Raw genomic sequence first — 18,855 nt, 5'->3', positions numbered from 1 at the left:
ATGGAGCATTATAATAAAATAAATACAAATTACCAACAATTGTTGGAACCAAAAGGCTATTCTGGATTTTGTATTGAGGTCTGACCATTTTATAAGTATTTTTTATGCCAGGAAATAAATATTAGAAGGAAGAATTGGGTATTTCTGTCTTTTTAATTGAAAAGATACTTTCTGAGTGGTCATATATTTTTTCTGAATTGTCTTTAGATATTCCTTTGTGTAAAACTACATTTTAAAGTATTTTCCTTTGCTTTGATAAGTAAACATTAAAAAGTTTTATTTATCAACCATGGTTTATAAGTTATAATAATATGGCATACCCTATGAATTTTTTAAGGAAGAGAATTTCTTTCTCAAATGGGAAAGCAAAGTGCTGTTGGTAAGTAAAAATGCATATGTCATTAGATAAAACGTTAATATGGTTATAGTCATTAAAATGTTATGGAATGTTGGGTTGTTACAATATTGATGATTATCAGAATTTAATCAGGTATTATTATAATCACAATTTGACCCAGTACATCCTCTCTGGGTCACAATATATGTTCTTAATTATTAGAGAAAAAATTTACTTTTCTTAATTGGAATAAAATCTATATTTTTAATTTCTCTACTTAATTACAATTACCACTCTGAAGTTAAATTTTCAGGCACTGTATACTTTACAGAGTCATAGCATTGAAAATTCTTTAGTACTGTTCTAAGTAAAAGATATATTTCTTATGAGAACATAATTCCTCTTTTCCTTAAAAGAGAGAAAAAAAAGATTGTTTAAAGAGACAGAGATCTAAAATACACAGTTTATAGAGTGGTCTGATTCTTTCATTGATAAGCATGGCCTTTTTTGCAAGTAGACCTGTTCATAAACAGTAGTCCACAGATAGCAGACGGTAGAGTTTTCACCGCAATTTGGGCATAGCCTTAAATCCTGAGCTAGCACCTTTACTCCACAACTATTTGATTTGAGTTGACTTTCAGGCTGAAGCCTGTTTGCACTCTTTGCCCTAATGTTATGTTTAAGTTCGACAGTGGCAGTCATTGTGCTCTAGGTCTGAACAAATAGTTTCATTACAGAAATTCAGTTTCATACCTGAACTGTCAAGACACTATACTGTCAGATGTTAAAGATAAGGTTTAGAAGAGCAAAATTCCTCACTCTTGTGTTAGAAATTTTCTTTTAGTTTTACCAAATGTAATATTCTATAGCAGACCTTGCAAATTATAAATGTATAGCTCATTGAATTTTCACAGACTAAACATATTCTCATAACTATTTCTCAAATCAAGAAACAGAACATTACCAGTACCCCAGGGATCCCCTCATGCTTTCTTCCAAGTATTACCCTTTCCCAAGATAACCACTTTCTGACTTATGTAAGTGATTCTAATTATGTGAATGCAAGGTAGAAGCCTTGGGGCTTTATGAGATCCGTATTATATCTGCTGGTATATTGATGGGTCTTCATGAAAAGACTATGGAGTTAGGAGCTTGGCATGGCACCTCTCCTGATATAAGAAAACAGTCTCCATTTTTCATATGTAATAGAAATCAGGCTTCTAAAAGTTGCTTGTTGAATTTTTCTCTCAACTGTGGGATGTCTCATTCTTATTATAGCCTTGCCCTGTGATGCCTCCCACCAACACATACATGTCCATATATCTGTGTTGTTCCAAACCTCTGGCTCATCTGCAGACTCTCAAATATTGTGATTTTTTTTGGATTTTTACCATGAATGGAAAAGAGTACATATTCTTAATTGAGCTTCTAATGTGAATAAATTTAAGTTAAAGCTATTTTTTGTTACTAAATTTTAATAAAATAAAATAATAATTCCAGAAAATCACAGTTAAATATTTTATTTTCAGTATTAGACATCAATGTAACTGAAACTCAAGTTTGTCTAAGTATAGAAGCTTACACAATCAGATTGCCACCACCTGAGGTACCATATATTTTGATTTCTGTAATTAACTTTATTATACTTACTGTATGCTTTATTAGCAACATGCTAGTAGGCTTTAATTTTTAACAAGAAGAGTGATAAGAAGGGTTTTATTACCAAAATCCATATTATTAAATGCTTGACATATTGATACTGTTTTAAATCTGTTTACTCAAAGAAAATATTCCGTTAGTCTAATACAGATTTTTAAATTATTTTAAATATTTTATTTATTTGAGAGAGAGAACACAAGCAGGGGTGAAGGGCAGAGGGAGAGGGAGAAGCAGACTCCCCACTGAGCAGGGAGCCTGATGCAGGGCTCAATCCCAGGACCCTGAGATCATGACCTGAGCCGAAGGCAGATGCTTATCCGACTGAGCCACCCAGGCGCCTCTGACACAGCTTTAATCGTAGTATTCTCTTGCTCAGAAATCTTTTTAGATGACGGTAGAGACTCTCCACAACCCTACTGTGCTTCAGCATTCACCTCTTCTGCCTCTTCTTTCACCTCCAAATATTAAAAAGACTGTTTCAGCTCATACTACGTATAATATCCCTTCATTAGCATTCTGGTAGCATTTTTTATATTTGTAAAAAACAATATACATTAATACTTTTTCCCTTCTTAGTAGAATAGGTCTTTTATTTTACTAATTCTCATAGCATCCAGCATGGAAACTTATACATTAATAGTAACTCAAATATTATTTTCCTTCTTCTGTGGCAGTGGTTCTCAGTAGAGGAGGGTGGAGAAGAAAATGAATTATTTTGTTCCACATGAGCCATTTGGTAATGTCTACAGAGAAGTTTGGTTATGACAAAGGGGAATGGGTGTGTTGCTACTGGTATTTAGTGGTTTTAGGCTAGGGATGCTGCTAAAAAAATCCTACAGTGCATGGGACAGCAACCCTACCTCCACCCCAACACAAGATTATCCAGCCCAAAGTATCAGTAGTGTCCATGTTGAGACAGATGATTCCTCCTTTGCCTAAAGTGATCCTCCCATTAGCTATACATCCTGCCTATCCTTTAAGGGCCAGATCCAATGCTAACTCCATTCATACTTCTCCTTAACTTTTTGATTTCTCCTTAGTTTTTTGATTTCTACTGTGTTGAGGCAATAGGCAAGTTAAAAATAAATGGGATCTACTTTCTGGCCCTCAAGAATTGTGTGAGCCAGTAGGGAAACTGACCTGCATAACAGTAAATGGAATGGGCAGGATGACATGACTGTCTTGTACTGATGAGGAACCTTTGCAAGGCTTGGGGCCAGTGTGACCTCCTAGCCTCTTTTAAACTTTCATTCTGTTCTACATCGTGCTCACTTATTTGTACATACAGAATTATACTCATTTTTAATTTTTTTTTTATTTACTTACGATAGTCACAGAGAGAGAGAGAGAGAGAGAGAGAGAGGCAGAGAGAGAAGCAGGCTCCATGCACCGGGAGCCCAACGTGGGATTCGATCCCGGGTCTCCAGGATCGCGCCCTGGGCCAAAGGCAGGCGCTAAACCGCTGCGCCACCCAGGGATCCCTATACTCATTTTTATATGCCAAATTTATAATAAGCTTCTTAAGGACTAACATCATGTCTTACTGCCCTTTGAATTTTCTACAGATGATACTTGTGTTTTATGTATATAGTTTTGAATCAGAGACTGACAAAGAATAAGGCCTATAGAGATGAGAATACCATCTTTATTACTAGGATGAGAACATAATTTATGATCCCAAATGGATACTTCTGAGAATGAAAGGGAAACTAACCTACTGGGATACTGGCCCAACATACATAAACTGGAGGGTATGTTAAAAATAAAATCAGATCAATTAAAATTGTATTTTTGGAGTTTATTGTACATAGAAGAATAGTCTGTGAACCAAGAGTCTTCAAACCAACAGTGTTATGAAACTCAGAAGGGTGTTGTTGCAGGACAGCTTATGTAATGAATACGTGGGAGCTATTTTATCTTTATAATGATTGGTTATAGTAATGGGGTTTTCCAAATGACAGGGGATTAGTTAAAAGCGATTATCTTACTCCATTTTGGAAAACAATATAAGTTTTATGATTTTTAGACGCATTTACAAGAAGTAATTGAAGTTAAATTTCATTTGTGTTACAGAATGAGCTAGATTAGGTTTTATTTATGTGGCTTGGCTGGTTTTGTCTGCCTAAGGAATGTTCAAGTTTAGTCTCCCATTTTATTATTTTAATAGATAAATGGTCATCCTGTTCATTGTTAGAAAAAAAGTTATTAGAGAATGTGGCCTATCTGAACCCTAGAATTAGGTAGATTCCCTGCCTACCTGTGGGAGTAATAAACCCCCAGGCTCTCTTAAGAGTTCAGGCACGATTCCCAGTATGACAATTCAGTGTACTACTTCGTGCCAACAGACCAGTTCCCAAGAGGAAGGGAAAGGAACTGTCCCAGTTTTACCAACCAGATAAGTCACCTGATCTGCCTAGGGAGGAATGAATGGAAGGGCAGAGAGACATCAGGAATATGTATTAGAACTTTCTCAGCATGGAAGCGAACATCAGAAATGGGGAAGATGCACCCCTCTCTTCTGCTCAACATTATATGCTCAATACACACTTTTTCTGTTCATTTATTTTATGTTTTTTTATTTTTTATTGGAGTTCAACTTGCCAACATATAGCATAACACCCAGTGCTCATCCTATCAAGTGCCCCCCTCAGTGCCCGTCATCCAGTCACCCCCACCCCCCCCCCACGCCCTTTCCACCACCCCTTGTTCGTTTCCCAGAGTTAGGAGTCTCTCATGTTTTGTTTTGTTTTGTTTTGTTTAATTTTATTTATTTATGATAGTCACACACAGAGAGAGAGAGAGAGGCAGAGACATAGGCAGAGGGAGAAGCAGGCTCCATGCATCGGGAGCCCAACGTGGGATTCGATCCCGGGTCTCCAGGATCGCGCCCTGGGCCAAAGGCAGGCGCTAAACCACTGCGCCACCCAGGGATCCCCGAGTCTCTCATGTTCTGTCTCCCTCTCAGATCTTTCCCACTCATTTTTTCTCCTTTCCCCTTTAGTCCCTTTCAGTATTTTTTATATTCCCCCAAATGAGTGAGACTGTATAATGTTTGTACTTCTCCGATTGACTTATTTCACTCAGCATAATACCCTCCAGTTCCATCCATGTCGAAGCAAATGGTGGGTATTTGTCGTTTCTGATGGCTGAGTAATATTCCATTGTACACATAGACCACATCTTCTTTATCCATTTATCTTTCGATGGACACCAAGGCTCCTTCCACAGTTTGGCTATTGTGGACATTGCTGCTAGAAACATCGGGGTGCAGGTGTCCCGGCGTTTCACTGCATCTGTATCTTTGGGGTAAATCCCCAGCAGTGCAATTTCTGGGTCGTAGGGCAGATCTATTTTTAACTCTTTGAGGAACCTCCACACAGTTTTCCAGAGTGGCTGCACCAGTTCACATTCCCACCAACAGTGTAAGAGGGTTCCCCTTTCTCCGCATCCTCTCCAACATTTGTGGTTTCCTGCCTTGTTAATTTTCCCCATTCTCACTGGTGTGAGGTGGTATCTCATTGTGGTTTTGATTTGTATTTCCCTGATGGCAAGTGAGCATTTTCTCATGTGCTTGTTGGCCATGTCTATGTCTTCCTCTGTGAGATTTCTCTTCATGTCTTTTGCCCATTTCATGATTGGATTGTTTGTTTCTTTGGTGTTGAGTTTAATAAGTTCTTTATAGATCTTGGAAACTAGCCCTTTATCTGATAGGTCATTTGCAAATATCTTCTCCCATTCTGTAGGTTGTCTTTTAGTTTTGTTGACTGTATCCTTTGCTGTGCAAAAGCTTCTTATCTTGATGAAGTCCCAATAGTTCATTTTTGCTTTTGTTTCTTTTGCCTTCGTGGAGGTATCTTGCAAGAAGTTACTGTGGCCGAGTTCAAAAAGGGTGTTGCCTGTGTTCTTCTCTAGGATTTTGATGGAATCTTGTATCACATTTAGATCTTTCATCCATTTTGAGTTTATCTTTGTGTATGGTGCAAGAGAGTGGTCTAGTTTCATTCTTCTGCATGTGGATGACCAATTTTCCCAGCACCATTTATTGAAGAGACTGTCTTTTTTCTAGTGGATAGTCTTTCCTGCTTTGTTCAATATTAGTTGACCATAAAGTTGAGGGTCCACTTCTGGATTCTCTATTCTGTTCCATTGATCTATGTATCTATTTTTGTGCCAGTACCATACTGTCTTGATGACCACAGCTTTGTAGTACAACCCGAAATCTGGCATCGTGATGCCCCCAGCTATGGTTTTCTTTTTTAATATTCCCCTGGCTATTCGGGGTCTTTTCTGATTCCACACAAATCTTAAGATAATTTGTTCCAACTCTCTGAAGAAAAGTCCATTTTGATATTTTGGTATTTTGATAGGAATTGCATTAAATGCGTAAATTGCCCTGGGTAGCATTGACATTTTCACAATATTAATTCTTCCAATCCAATGGAATATTTTTCCATCTCTTTGTGTCTTCCTCAATTTCTTTCAGGAGTGTTCTGTAGTTGATTCCCTAAATTATAATTGATATCAGCTCCTCTAAATCTCACTTTACCTAAATTTTTGATTCGGCAATTTTCATGTTCTGACTCTTGTAAAAATTAGTTTCATACATGTTTCTGTTCCTATTAAGTTTTGTCATCTCTTTGAGAGTCTAGGTTTTGTCTTATTTTTGTTCTCTAGTATCTCAACATTGCCTGGAGCAAATAAAATCCAAATTCCTTTAGCTTGGCATTATAAGGAAGAAGTGATATTTCCTGAGTACCCTGTTAGTGCAGGTCTATTCAGAAAAGGACACATTTTAAGTATTTATTAAATAAATGTAAGAGGTTAACTGTCTCTTGGAGGCGTATCGTGAACACTTGAATAGCCAGTCTTCAGAAATACCCAGGTTGAGAAAAGCTGATATAGACTTTAAGGGCTGGTACCATGGAGATCTCTGCAGCAATTTGCTTTAGTCTCTGAATAGTGTTGAAAATAGCCAGAAGGATATAAACTAAAGCTATGTAAGTGGGTGTATAAGAGAACTCATAAACTTTTGAACAGTTGGACATAAAACCTACCCTCTCTGAATTCAATCTTTGGTTGTTTTCTCTCAAATAATATATTTATTCACCTGCAGTCAGTCTTTCCTGACATTCATAGCCATCCCAGCACTGAGCATCCTTTTCTTAGGTCACAGATTAGACCATTTAGCTTTTAAGCACAGTATGTCACAGGGCAAGATTTATCCTCCAGTGTACAGGACAATATGAATCCTTATTCATTCTTACTGTCTTTGTTCTCTTACCTCACAACATAACCAGCAGTTCTTATCTTTATATTTTTGCATTTATGTTTTTCTGCTGTGCTGCCTCATTTCCATTAGTCTTAATAAATGCTGTAAGATTTCAGAGAAAGATCTGTCACTGAATGTAGAGGAGATGGTTCTAGCTCTAGGCCTATAAGGCTCTTTCTTACTGGTAGAATTCAGATATATCAGAGTAAGGGCAAGTATATTATTAAAATGCTGGGCAGCCCGGGTGGCTCAGCGGTTTAACACCACCTTCAGCCCAGGACCTGATCCTGGATACCCTGGATCGAGTCCCACGTCAGGATCCCTGCATGGAGCCTGCTTCTCCCTCTGCCTGTATCTCTGCCTCTCTCTCTGTGCGTCTTTCATGAATAAATAAATAAAATCTTTAAAAAAATAAAATAAAATGCTAATGATTTGTCTAGGCAGTAAAAAGAAAAATTGGCCAGCTTAGCTGGAATTTATTGAAAAGCAGTAGAGAATGAAGTTAGAATATTATTTTCCAAAAGCTGTATGATGATAGGTTAAAAGGAGGATGAGGATTTATGAACCATTCTTTCTCATCCTAACAGTGTCCTCTTAGGACTTATCTTTGACTTGTCCTCCTTATCTTTGACTCTGTATTAAAATGCCCCACAGAGTGAGGAAACTGTAAGTAGAAAAGGATTGGTAAACTATCAGCTTAAATACCCTGTGGATAGGTCACCTGAGGACCAGAGGAAAAGCATTCCAGAAGATAGAAAAAGGGATACATGAGAGTATCAGCTCTCTGCAATCATTCCCGAAGACAAACTAGAGGGACAACTCCCTAACTCATTCTCTAGTTTTTTAAAAAAAAATTAAGATACTATTCTTACAAAATGTAAATACCTTGCTTTAGAAGGAATTCAACTTCCTATAAATTAACATAATTAAAAAATTGAAAGCCAGTTGAAATAAGTAGAAGATAGAGGTTTGGGGTTGGAAAATGAGAGAAGGCATGAAATACTTGATATGTTGTATAGAGAGAAGTAGGAAGAGCTGAAACATCAAATACATTATGTAAAGTATTATGCACCTCCAACTTAAACCAAGCCTTTAAAATTACTCTGTAATTGTGTATGTGTTTCTTCTTGTTTGACAAATTCTTTTGAGGAGTTATGCATTAAATCTTATTTCTATTTAAAGCTAAGAGAATTTGGTATTTCCCAGAGTATTATAAAGGATTTTGATACTAACAACAATGCTGTCATTGAAGGACATTCAATTTTAAACAACTGGTGCTACGTTTTGCCAAGGTGAGATTTCAGTTTGTAGCATCTGAGGTAGGTCCAAGATATAGTAGTTCTCTCATTTTGCTTCAGCATCAGTGTGTACAAAAGTATAAAGGAATTTTTGAAACTGAATTTTTGAACGTGATTTGTAACTTAAAGGTCATACAGAAGCCATCAATTTCCTGTATTAAATTACTAAAACAATTTTATTATACCCTTATATTTTCATTAAATATAGTTTTTACAAAACTAAAATTTCCAGATATCTAATTATGAAATTACAACTATTATAGTAATATCAGTAAAACCTTATAAACGCTACATATAATTAATGATTCTTTATCATTTGATAGGAGCTGTTTTAAGTTTGCACTGTCTTTAGGGGAAAATGGCTTGTTATTAATATAAATAGGACTATTGGGCTGAAATTTTAACCTGCTTAGGAAAAAGAACTTTAATTAACTAACAGAATATACATAATAATTTAATCATCAAAGCAGGGAAGAGGTAGATAGGGAACATAGATTTGACTCTGATTCATTTAATACTTAACAGACTTTTCCCTAAAATCTGACAGTTACCAGGCATACTTCTGTGTGGCAACACTTAATAAACGTTTTTTGTTGTTGTTGTTGTTTATAACTGGCACATTGTTTACATTAATTCAATTTAGTTTTTTCTAACAATTCTGGTTCTGATTTAATACAATGGTGTACTTGGAACTAGTAGCAAATGATTAGTTTATTATGTAAAGAAGGCTGCTAAATCTTTTTGAGTATTTTTTAAATTAAATTACATAGTTAAATTATATCCAAACACTGGCTCATAATACTTTATCAACTCCTATTTTTCTTAGTATGAAAAGGGGACAAATAATAAGTATTCTTCACACCACACCCCCTGACTGTCCTTTTCACTCATATGAAGATTTCCGGATGCACTGGGATGACTTGGTAAGAAATAGAAATGTGTATTATGGTAGGAACTATTTAATTTTGCTTCATATAATTTAATCTTAGTTTAGCTTTCTCTCAAAAGAACTTCATCTTTGTTCCTAATTTTTAGTATGGCTATAAACTTCCAGAAGATTGTGGAAATACTAAAATTTACTGCAGCATCTACTTCAAAATGATAGGAGAAAGAATCTTCACGTATCCTTTTACACACTACTTATAACAGAAGCCCCCTGCCAGCTTCATGATCCATCCTTACTCCTGGCTCTAGTGTTGTCATCATTTTCAACCTTATCTATGTCTGAATGAAACTGTTCCCTTCTACTCCCCCCCTCCGCGCCTGAATATTTTTTGTTTTCCTTAGAATTTTTCTATTTTTATTTGAGAAAGAACTTGATGATATTTTTTATTTTAAGTTCTATTGCAACAATTTAGGTAACAAAAGGAACTTTAGATAGAAAAATGTTTACAGGATTTCTAGTAGACAGTAAAATAGTCCTATGATTCTCCTTAGCCAAGGGCTCCCTCCAGTGGTATTTTGGATATTATTGAAAGGATAAAATTAAAAGAATTAGTCTTTAACAAAGATTTTTCTCTTTGGAAGATTATTTAATTTTACAGGCAAAATTTAGAGGATCTGACTTGCACTTAATGCTCCCCAATGCTTTAAGAAAATATCTGTCTTAACATTATTTTAAATAATTTAATAATAATTTAAAGTATTCAGGTGAAACTCTTCAATTGTAATCAGTATTTATTTCACATTCCAGTCTCTGTATTATGACCTGCTGGAGTTTCAAATTGGAAGAAGAGCCATAATGTTCTCTTTCTGCATTTTACACTTCCTAACCCAAAACTTAATATAAAATTGATGTTGACAGGGATTAAATACTCCCTTTCGTTAGAGGCAAAGACATTATTATTCCAAGTCGTCAAGAGTATTTTTCATCAGAAAGAAGCAACTGCTCTTCTCAAAGAATTGCTTTTGGAGCTTGAATACACTGTGTGTTGTTTCTTTGTACTGAATTTTTACAGCTTTTGGAGATGCAACCTCTTTATTGTTTTCTATAAACACTTATTTTTGTAACCTCTTAAGGTCATAGTATCTTTCTTATAAATCATTTTCATAATATCTTAGTCTGCCAGTCTATATAGAAAGATCTGTAATAACAACACAATGAGCAGTATTGATACTGAGTGTTAAAATAGAATGAATTAAGACCCTGTGATAAAACATACTTTTAGCTTTGGAAAATATGAAATAAGCAATATATGAAATAGGATTTAGTTATGTGTGTCTTTTTAACAGTTAATATTGTAATACTTTTTTAATTCCATAGACATTGCTATCTCTTGGGGCTCCTGGGTAGAGTAGTCGGTTAAGTGTCCGACTCCTGGTTTCGGTTCAGATCTGTGTCATGAGATCAAGCCCTGTGTCAGGCTCTGCACTCAGCAGAGTCTGCTTGAGATTCTTCCTCCCTCTGATCCTCTGGTTCATGTGCTCTCTCTCTTTCTGTAAAATAAATAAATAAATCTTTTTTAAAAATTGCATCTCTTTAGTACAAAAAAATGTTCTACTATTCTTTAACAGTGTTCAGATACCCTCTCAGCTGCATCAGAAGTCAGCCCATTCAGTTCTTTCCAAGAGTAGATTTGGAAGGTGTGTTGAAAAGTTTCCTTTCAGACTTAAAATCTAAATTGCCTCAGATATGTGGCTTTCCCATAAAGATGACAACTAAGGCATGCTACTACACACAAGAACTAATGAAACCTCATGTACAGGTAAGAGATTTCATGTCCTTCTGAGCATTCTAAGACCTAGTATGCACCTGTCTTGGATCTTTTGCTTTCTGTGAGGGGCTATCTAACCCATTGTACTAGAATTCTTTTCTGTCGGTTCAGTGTTTCCCTAATGCTATTTGTTATTGTACTTGACCATTTGTCACTGCTATTTGTTACCTTTTTTGTATTTAACATGGCATTGTAGTCATAGTTGTTTAGTGATCTAATTTATCATGAGCTCTTGGAGAGCAGAGATCATGTTCATTTTCTTATGCCAAGTACCTAGTATAAAATAGGTGTTCATTAAAAGCATTTTTCAATGAATAAATGATCTTACAGAATAGTTTGGAAACATTTGTCTCATACAAATTCAAGTTTACTTTGAACTGCAACTTCATTTGAATGTGCTTGATAAAAAAAAAGCCTTTGTATAGTTCCATTTACAGAAATTGAATTCATTCAATAACATTTTTATTGTAAGATGATATGCTAAGTGAATTCTTATGAAAAAAAGAAGTAACAGCAATTAAGCAAAACTGATGAAGAAAATATGTTGGCCTATATTCACACTTACTAGAATAAGATTTCTTTGTCAATAGACAATAAAATTGAAAGGGAAGTTTTTGAGAAATATGAGGAATTTAAATTTTTCAACAGTGGCCTTTTTCTTATAAATGACAGTTGTGTGTTTTCATACAAGGGAAAAGCAAAAGGTTGAACAATTTGAGCAGTTTGAAATGTAATGTGAATTATATGAATATTTCTGTGTCTGCTTAATCTTTTTTCTTAACTGTGTCCTCTGTTTATTATAGTTTCCACTGCTCCAGTGATTTCAGGTTTCACATGGTATTGCCTTCCTATGGCACATGGCAGTTTTTCCAACTTCTGCTTCTGTGCTAATTGTCATTCTATGATCCTCAAATAAAATTCACCAGGGCCAGTATCTGATAGGCCCCATTCATCTTTTCAGGCGAGGCCCCCTTGTCTGTCACCAGCCAGCATGTGGATTTGGTATCCTTGAATCAAGAACACTTCGTATAAATGGTATAAAAACATGGCAGCCAATAGGCAAGGCCATTTCCTAAAAGAATGTGAGGGGCACCTGGGTGGCTCACTGGGTTAAGCATCTGACTCTTGATTTTGGCTCAGGCCATGATTCCAGAGTTGTGAGATTGAGCCACACATCAGGCTGGGCACTCAGCAAGGAGTGTGATGGAGATTCTCTCTCCCTTTCTCTTTGCTCCCCTCCCCCACCCCCTTGCGTGCACACACTCACTCGCTCTTTCTGGAATAAATACATCTCTAAATAAAAAGAAAAAAATGTGAGTGGACAAATTCCAATCGACATCTTTATGATAATGAATCTTAAAGTTTTGGCCAGACATAACATTTTTAGTAGTTATTGGCCGAGTCCAAATCTGAGGAATTTAGAAGAAAATATGTCATTACATAATTCATTTTTATTGGACATATTTATTGAATATTTATTTTTTCCAGTCCATGACTGTTTTATAAAGAGTGAATCTGGACAATATACTTGTGCAAATTTGCTTCTTAAATGTAAAATAATACCTAACTGGAAAATCTGGGTTTTGTATTGCTCCTAACAATAAGAATTTATCCTATTCAGTTTTATTACCTCTGTGTGCCAGCTTCTTTTATGATTTCATCATAATCCTCAAAACAGACTCTAAGAATAAAGAATTGTTTTCCCACTTTTGTAAATGAAACTGAAGCAGAGAGCATCCAAATAATTTAACCAAAGCCATATAATTAAATACATTGCAGAATTAGAACTGAAACTCAGGGGAAGATTCTCAGTCACAAAATTGGAAAAAGTTTAGATCTGTGTTTAAAAGCTCTAGCTCTAGAGCTTACTATGTGTGTAATCTTAAGCAAATTATTTGGTTTTCTTGTGCCTCAGTGTCCTTGTAAAACAGGTCATGGTAGTAGTGGTAATAATAACATTTGTCACAAATTGAGCTCTCTAGGAAGCTGACTCTGGAGTCTAGTGCAGGTGATGTTTATGAGGACTGAACTTGGAACACCTGTGGAAGGTGAGGCTAGAAGAAGGTGGGGTAAAAGAAGTCCATAGCAAAGTGGGTACCAGGTAGCTTTGGCCAATCTTCCAGGAGCTCTAAGGCTAAAACAGCCCATCATAATGATTTTACATTGTCCAAATAGCCAGGCCTTTACACCCATTCCTTCATCTGTCATTGGATTTGGGCCACCCAGGGACGGGCATGTTCTAAGGTGAGGTAGGTTTCTAGAACTAGGGAGTTCTTGCAGGGGCCAACTCCCAGCGGTGGAGGCAATAGCCCTTTTGTGAAGGGGATCTGAGTAACATGTGACCACTTCCTTTACGGTACTTCACAGGGTGTTTTGGTTTTTTGTTTTAGGATTAGATAATAACAGTCCCTTGTACTTAGTGAGCTCTCAGTAAATGTTAGTTCCTACTACTGCTATACCATGTGTAAACTATGAGATTCATGCAGTCTAAAAAGCTTAAGTTTAAAAAGTGAAAAATAGATTGATCAGACTATTTGTTAAAACTCAACTGACTTTTAAAAAAATTAGGAATGCTTAACCAAACTATTTTTATTTTTTTAATTGATAGAAATCCTCAAAGGTACATAAAAGAAATTAGTATAACAAACTCTCATATGCCTATCATCTAGTGCTTCTTTGACATAGTTTTAGGTGAGGAGTATACTGGAGTATTTTCAAAGAAACCCAAGATATGATGTTATTTCATCTGTAAAGACTTTAGTATGCATCTCTGACAGGAGCCTTTAAAAACATTATTTGCAATAATTCTTAATATCTAATACCAGTTCATATTCTAATTCCCTATATATCTTAAAGATTTAGGAACTTTGTTTAAATCGTAATCTAAGCACAGTCCATGTATTTTCTTTTTTTTTTAATTATTTTATCTTTTTTAAAAAATTTTTTTGAAGATTTTATTTATTTATAGAGACAGAGAGAGAGAGAGAGAGAGAGAGAGGTAGAGACACAGGCAGAGGGAAAAGCAGGCTCCATGCAGGGAACCCAATATGGGACTCAATCCCAAGTCTCCAGGATCACACCCCCCGGGCTGAAAGGCAGCGCTAAACTGCTGCGCCACCGGGGCTGCCCCAGTCCATGTATTTTTATTTGATTGTCCTCTTAGGTCTCTTTTATAACAGTCTAAACCCCCTTCCCTTTTTATTTATGCTAGTTATTTGCTAGAAAAACTGGACCATTTGCCCTAGAGAATGTCCCATATTCTATATCTGACTGTGGCTTTATGTCGTTTGAAGTTAACATATTCTAAACCTTCTATTTCCTACAAACCTGTGGTTAGATCTAAGCTTAACTGAATTCTGGTTCAACTTTAATCAAGAAACATTCAGGTGCCATAATACACAGAACCAGATTTTAATAGGTAAAACACATTTGATCAGTCATTTTGGTCAATCCTCAAGTTTCTTTTAATCATTACCTTAATTCTAGGACTCCATTAAATGACATTCATTCATATCTAAGTATCAGTTAAGGCTCTTGCTTTTCCTCCACAATTTATGTTAATGTACTCCAAGTTATGTAAGTTGTTTGTGAAGGCCTAGAAATTAAAAGTTAACTTAGCCACATTTGTCAGTGACACCTGGCAGAATAATGGTAATAATGTAGTAAAATATGAGATATTTGTTGAGTTATGACTTCATAAAGCTTTGGTTTGTTGACCATTTAAGTATTTCAAGTTCTATGAATTATTTATGATCTCACCTGCTGTTCTTTCTGTAGTCTTTTTATAAATTTTGAATATAAACTTGGAAGTTTCACCCTTTGGGCTATCTACTATATTTTAGAAATTGAAAGAATGAGTAAATAATACATCAACAGGCTATGGGGGCAAAACAGGCTTTTGGAAGTTATTTTCATCCAATGTATGTTTCTGAAACAGATGGTGATGAAACTGTGTGAACATAAACATATTTAGACACATTCTATGTAAGTTTTATGTCAGAATGCAAGTAATTCTGTTCTCATATGAATCTACCTAGAATGAGTTTTTCTTCTGGAATTTCAAGTAGTAGGTATATTTAAAAGTTACTACAGTTTATAAAATGCAGGGGTCAAAAATGGCTTAATTCTTGAATGCTTTTCTCATGAAATGGAAAAAAAATCTCTCTAAATATATTGAGATGACCTAGTCCCTTCTAATAAAACATCTCTTTGAGGTGGAATTTCATTCAAATTAATGAATTGTTCTCCCCATGATAGCGTATATGTACAGGAAAAGGCAGTGTAGGGTGAGGGCATTTGGTGTATTTGCCTAATATGGTCCAGGAGAATGAGTACCCTAAGCTGTTTCTGGTCACCTATAGAGATGGTGAGCTTGATACTTGGCTTCTGCTAACTCTGCAACTGAAAAACCAGAGGCATTCATAATTGAACTTTTTAGCAGGAACTGCAGAAGTGCAGCTTTCACTTACTTCTTCCTTCCAAATAATGAATGAGTGTTTCTGATTCCTTGATTCTAAAATGCATCCTGAACCCTAACTGCAAAGGAGAAAATGTCCATTTTATTTTCCAGACACCAGTTTAGAAAGTAACACTAGACAGAGAGGGTAGAATGAATGTTGCTCTCCAGTCCACCAATATCCATCAGAGATTCACAGCTGAGTAATGCAGGGGAGAGGGAGGCATTTGTTTCTTGACCTGGATTGGTCTAATGTTGGTGGTCTCTGTTCATGTGGTATCTTGGTGAAGATTATTTATAAGGTTTTCTTCTAGCTACCTTATTCAGAGAGTCTTCAGAAGAACAACCGCATCACCTCTTTATTGTCTTCAGAAGTACATGTCAAGCCCTGTCAAGCCCTGTTATGGATTGAATTGTGTCCTCCTTGCCCCATATTCATGTATTGAAGTCCTCACTCCCAGTATGTCAGGATTTGACTTTGTTTGAAACAGGATCATTGCATTTATAATTAAGATCAGGTTATACTGGAATAGAGTGGGCCTCTAATCCAGTATGACTGATATTGTTATATAAAGGAGAAATTTGGGGACAGATACATGTGCAGGGAGACCATCATGTGAATATGAAAATGACCATCTAACTACAAGCCAAGAGGAGAGGCTTGAAACAGATACTTTCTTCATGGCCCCAACCCTAACACCACCTTGATTTCAGACTTTTAGCCTCCAGAACTTTGAGGCAATACATTTCTGTTGCTTAAGCCCCTCAGTTACAGTGCTTGTTACAGTAGCCCTATCAAACTAAGATAAACTAAGATAAACTTTTTGATACATGTTTTTTTCATTCAGGCTAGCAAATCTCTGGGGGGTTATAAGCCAGCTGTTACTCATTAGTCAGCCTCTCTGCCCTTTACTCAGGGTCATGAAACCTGGCTGGGTCTTCTGTGCCCTCCCTCTGAAAATTATGGGGAAGTAAAGAAAGGTGTCTCCTTGCTCGACTAACATGAATAAACCTCCAACTTAAGAAATCTACAGACAAGAGGTGAGCCCTGCTCATCTATTTTCAGCATCAACTCAATCCTCATCCAAGATTTTTCTTGGAGTCTTCCCACTTCCCCAGAGAATAGCCGGTGTGGGAGAAGGAATATTGTTCTCTATGGTGACTTTGAATTATGTCAACTTAAGTATGATAGAAGTACATTTTTCTGAATTCCTTTCTCTACATAGTTCTGGCTTAGGGTGGCATGTGATTGGAAATGTAAAAGTGAAGCAAGACTATTTACACTTGGAAGGTCTGTGTTAAGCCTGTGTGATAACTCAGACCCACAGGGATATGCTGTGGCACCTTTTTAGTTGGTGTGGAGTAGGCATTAGGTCATGGTTCCTTCATCTCCTGCCATATGTCCTCTTTAAGCCTTCCTAAAGCCTGTATCAGGTTTTTGTGTAGCTTCAGCCCTTTAGTAGGCCAACCATACTGTGACATTGGAGGCTTGAGGGTGATAAGAGATGACATGGGTTCTGGCTAGACACAGCATGCTTTCTGATGCGTACTCCATTTTTCAAGATGGTCACAAGATTGTCTATCCACATGCCCTTATGATCAGTGGCAACACTTATGCTATTACGAGGTTGGGGGTGGGTAGACTGTGTTCCCTCCTGTGTCTGGGCAGGACTGTGACAGAGGTGATGCTGCATGACTTCCAAGGCTAGGTCAAGTGGAAGCTGTCTCCCTCAGGACACTTGCTCTGGGATCCCAGACCACATGATGGGGTTGCCTGAAGTCCAGTTTACAGCTAGCATCTAGCATCATATGAGTGAGGAAGTGACAACCATCCCAGAGTCCCTCTCACTGCAAATCCCTGAGAGACTCTGAATTAAGCCAAGTCAGCTCCCAGAATCATGAGACAGGAGACCTAATTATTGTTTAGAACCACCAAATTTTAGTTATTCTGCTTAATAACTGGATCACTCACTTTTTCTTTGCTTATTTACAACTCTTATCCCCCAAAACTCTCTACTACTCTTCTCTTAACTCCACTCAACAACTAGGCCACCAGCAGTAGAGAAAGGAAAACGATTTGTTCTGGTTTGCACATTATTCCTAGCATTTTTTAAAATTTTGTTTCAAGTTGTGACTCTGTGTTTGATGCCGGAAGATGAGAAAAGAACTCCCTATCTCATGTTTCAGATTATTGTCACATGTCACTTTTTTCCAGGTTCTGGGACTCGACAGATATGTATTTTTAAAAACTATAAACACTTCCCATTGACAGGTGAATGGATCAACAAAATGTGGGATTTCTATACAATGAAATATTATTCAGTCATAGAAAGAAAGGAAATTCTGACCCCTACTACAACGTGGATGAGCCTTGAAAACATGCTGAGTGAAATAAGCCATACACAAAAAGACAGATATTGTATTCTTCCACTTACACAGGATACCTAGAGGGGGAAAGTTCATAGACCCTAGAGAGTAGGATAGAGTTTCTAGAGAAATAGAGAAAACCAGAATTGTTGAGAACTACAGAGTTTATCTTTGAAATGAAGAAAATGTTGTGGAAATGATAGTGGTGATGGTTATACAGCAGGAGTACAATGAAGAATGTACTTAATGCCACTGAACTGTATATTGAAAAAATATTAAAATGGTAATTTTATGTTTTATCTATATTATCACATTAAAAAAAAAGACTGTAAATGCTTGGCTCTCTTCGAGCTGTCTGACAAGTCAGTCTGGCAGATTCTTGTTGAATTGCTTACCAGTTACCCACAATCTTTTAAGCAGTGAGAATACAAAATGATGGAGACACAGCCAGCCAATGCCCTATAGTCAATATCCTACTTATTCTTATTAAAGGCCTGGTATAGATGCAACCACCTCTTCCATTCATTTAGTTTCTTGGAACAAGTATTTCATAGTAACTGTGTGAATGATTTAAGAATGTGAAATATAGTGGCACCTGGGTGGCTCAGTCAGTTGAGCATCCAACTCTTGGTTTCAGCTTACGTCATGATCTCAGGATCATGACATAGTGCCCCACTTTGGGCAGTGAGGAGTCACTTGGGAGTCTCTCCCTCCTTCTGCCCCTCTGCCCCTCCTCTGCTTATGCACTCATACAC

At 36.6% G+C, this 18,855-nt stretch overlaps 1 protein-coding gene across 12 annotated transcripts in view; it reads left to right on the top strand.

Annotated features, from left to right (window-relative positions):
• C1H18orf63 (chromosome 1 C18orf63 homolog) overlaps positions 1–18,855 on the top strand; it is a 33,136-nt gene that overhangs the window by 9,905 nt on the left and 4,376 nt on the right. For 6 of the 12 annotated variants that reach the window (XM_072819922.1, XM_072819871.1, XM_072819858.1 and 3 more), the window contains 7 exons: positions 338–379; positions 1,867–1,943; positions 3,652–3,747; positions 8,448–8,557; positions 9,390–9,486; positions 9,599–9,684; positions 11,085–11,268. In XM_072819922.1, coding sequence (XP_072676023.1) covers positions 338–379; positions 1,867–1,943; positions 3,652–3,747; positions 8,448–8,557; positions 9,390–9,486; positions 9,599–9,684; positions 11,085–11,268 — 692 coding nt within the window. The remainder of the gene's footprint in view (positions 1–337; positions 380–1,866; positions 1,944–3,651; positions 3,748–8,447; positions 8,558–9,389; positions 9,487–9,598; positions 9,685–11,084; positions 11,269–18,855) is intronic. The other 6 variants (XM_072819851.1, XM_072819862.1, XM_072819881.1 and 3 more) reach the window with 6 other exon arrangements.

Source organism: Canis lupus, chromosome 1, assembly GCF_048164855.1.
Source record: "Canis lupus baileyi chromosome 1, mCanLup2.hap1, whole genome shotgun sequence".
Taxonomy (NCBI): domain Eukaryota; kingdom Metazoa; phylum Chordata; class Mammalia; order Carnivora; family Canidae; genus Canis; species Canis lupus.
Note: the sequence above shows the minus strand (reverse complement) of the source record. Positions and strands in the feature narration are given on the sequence as shown.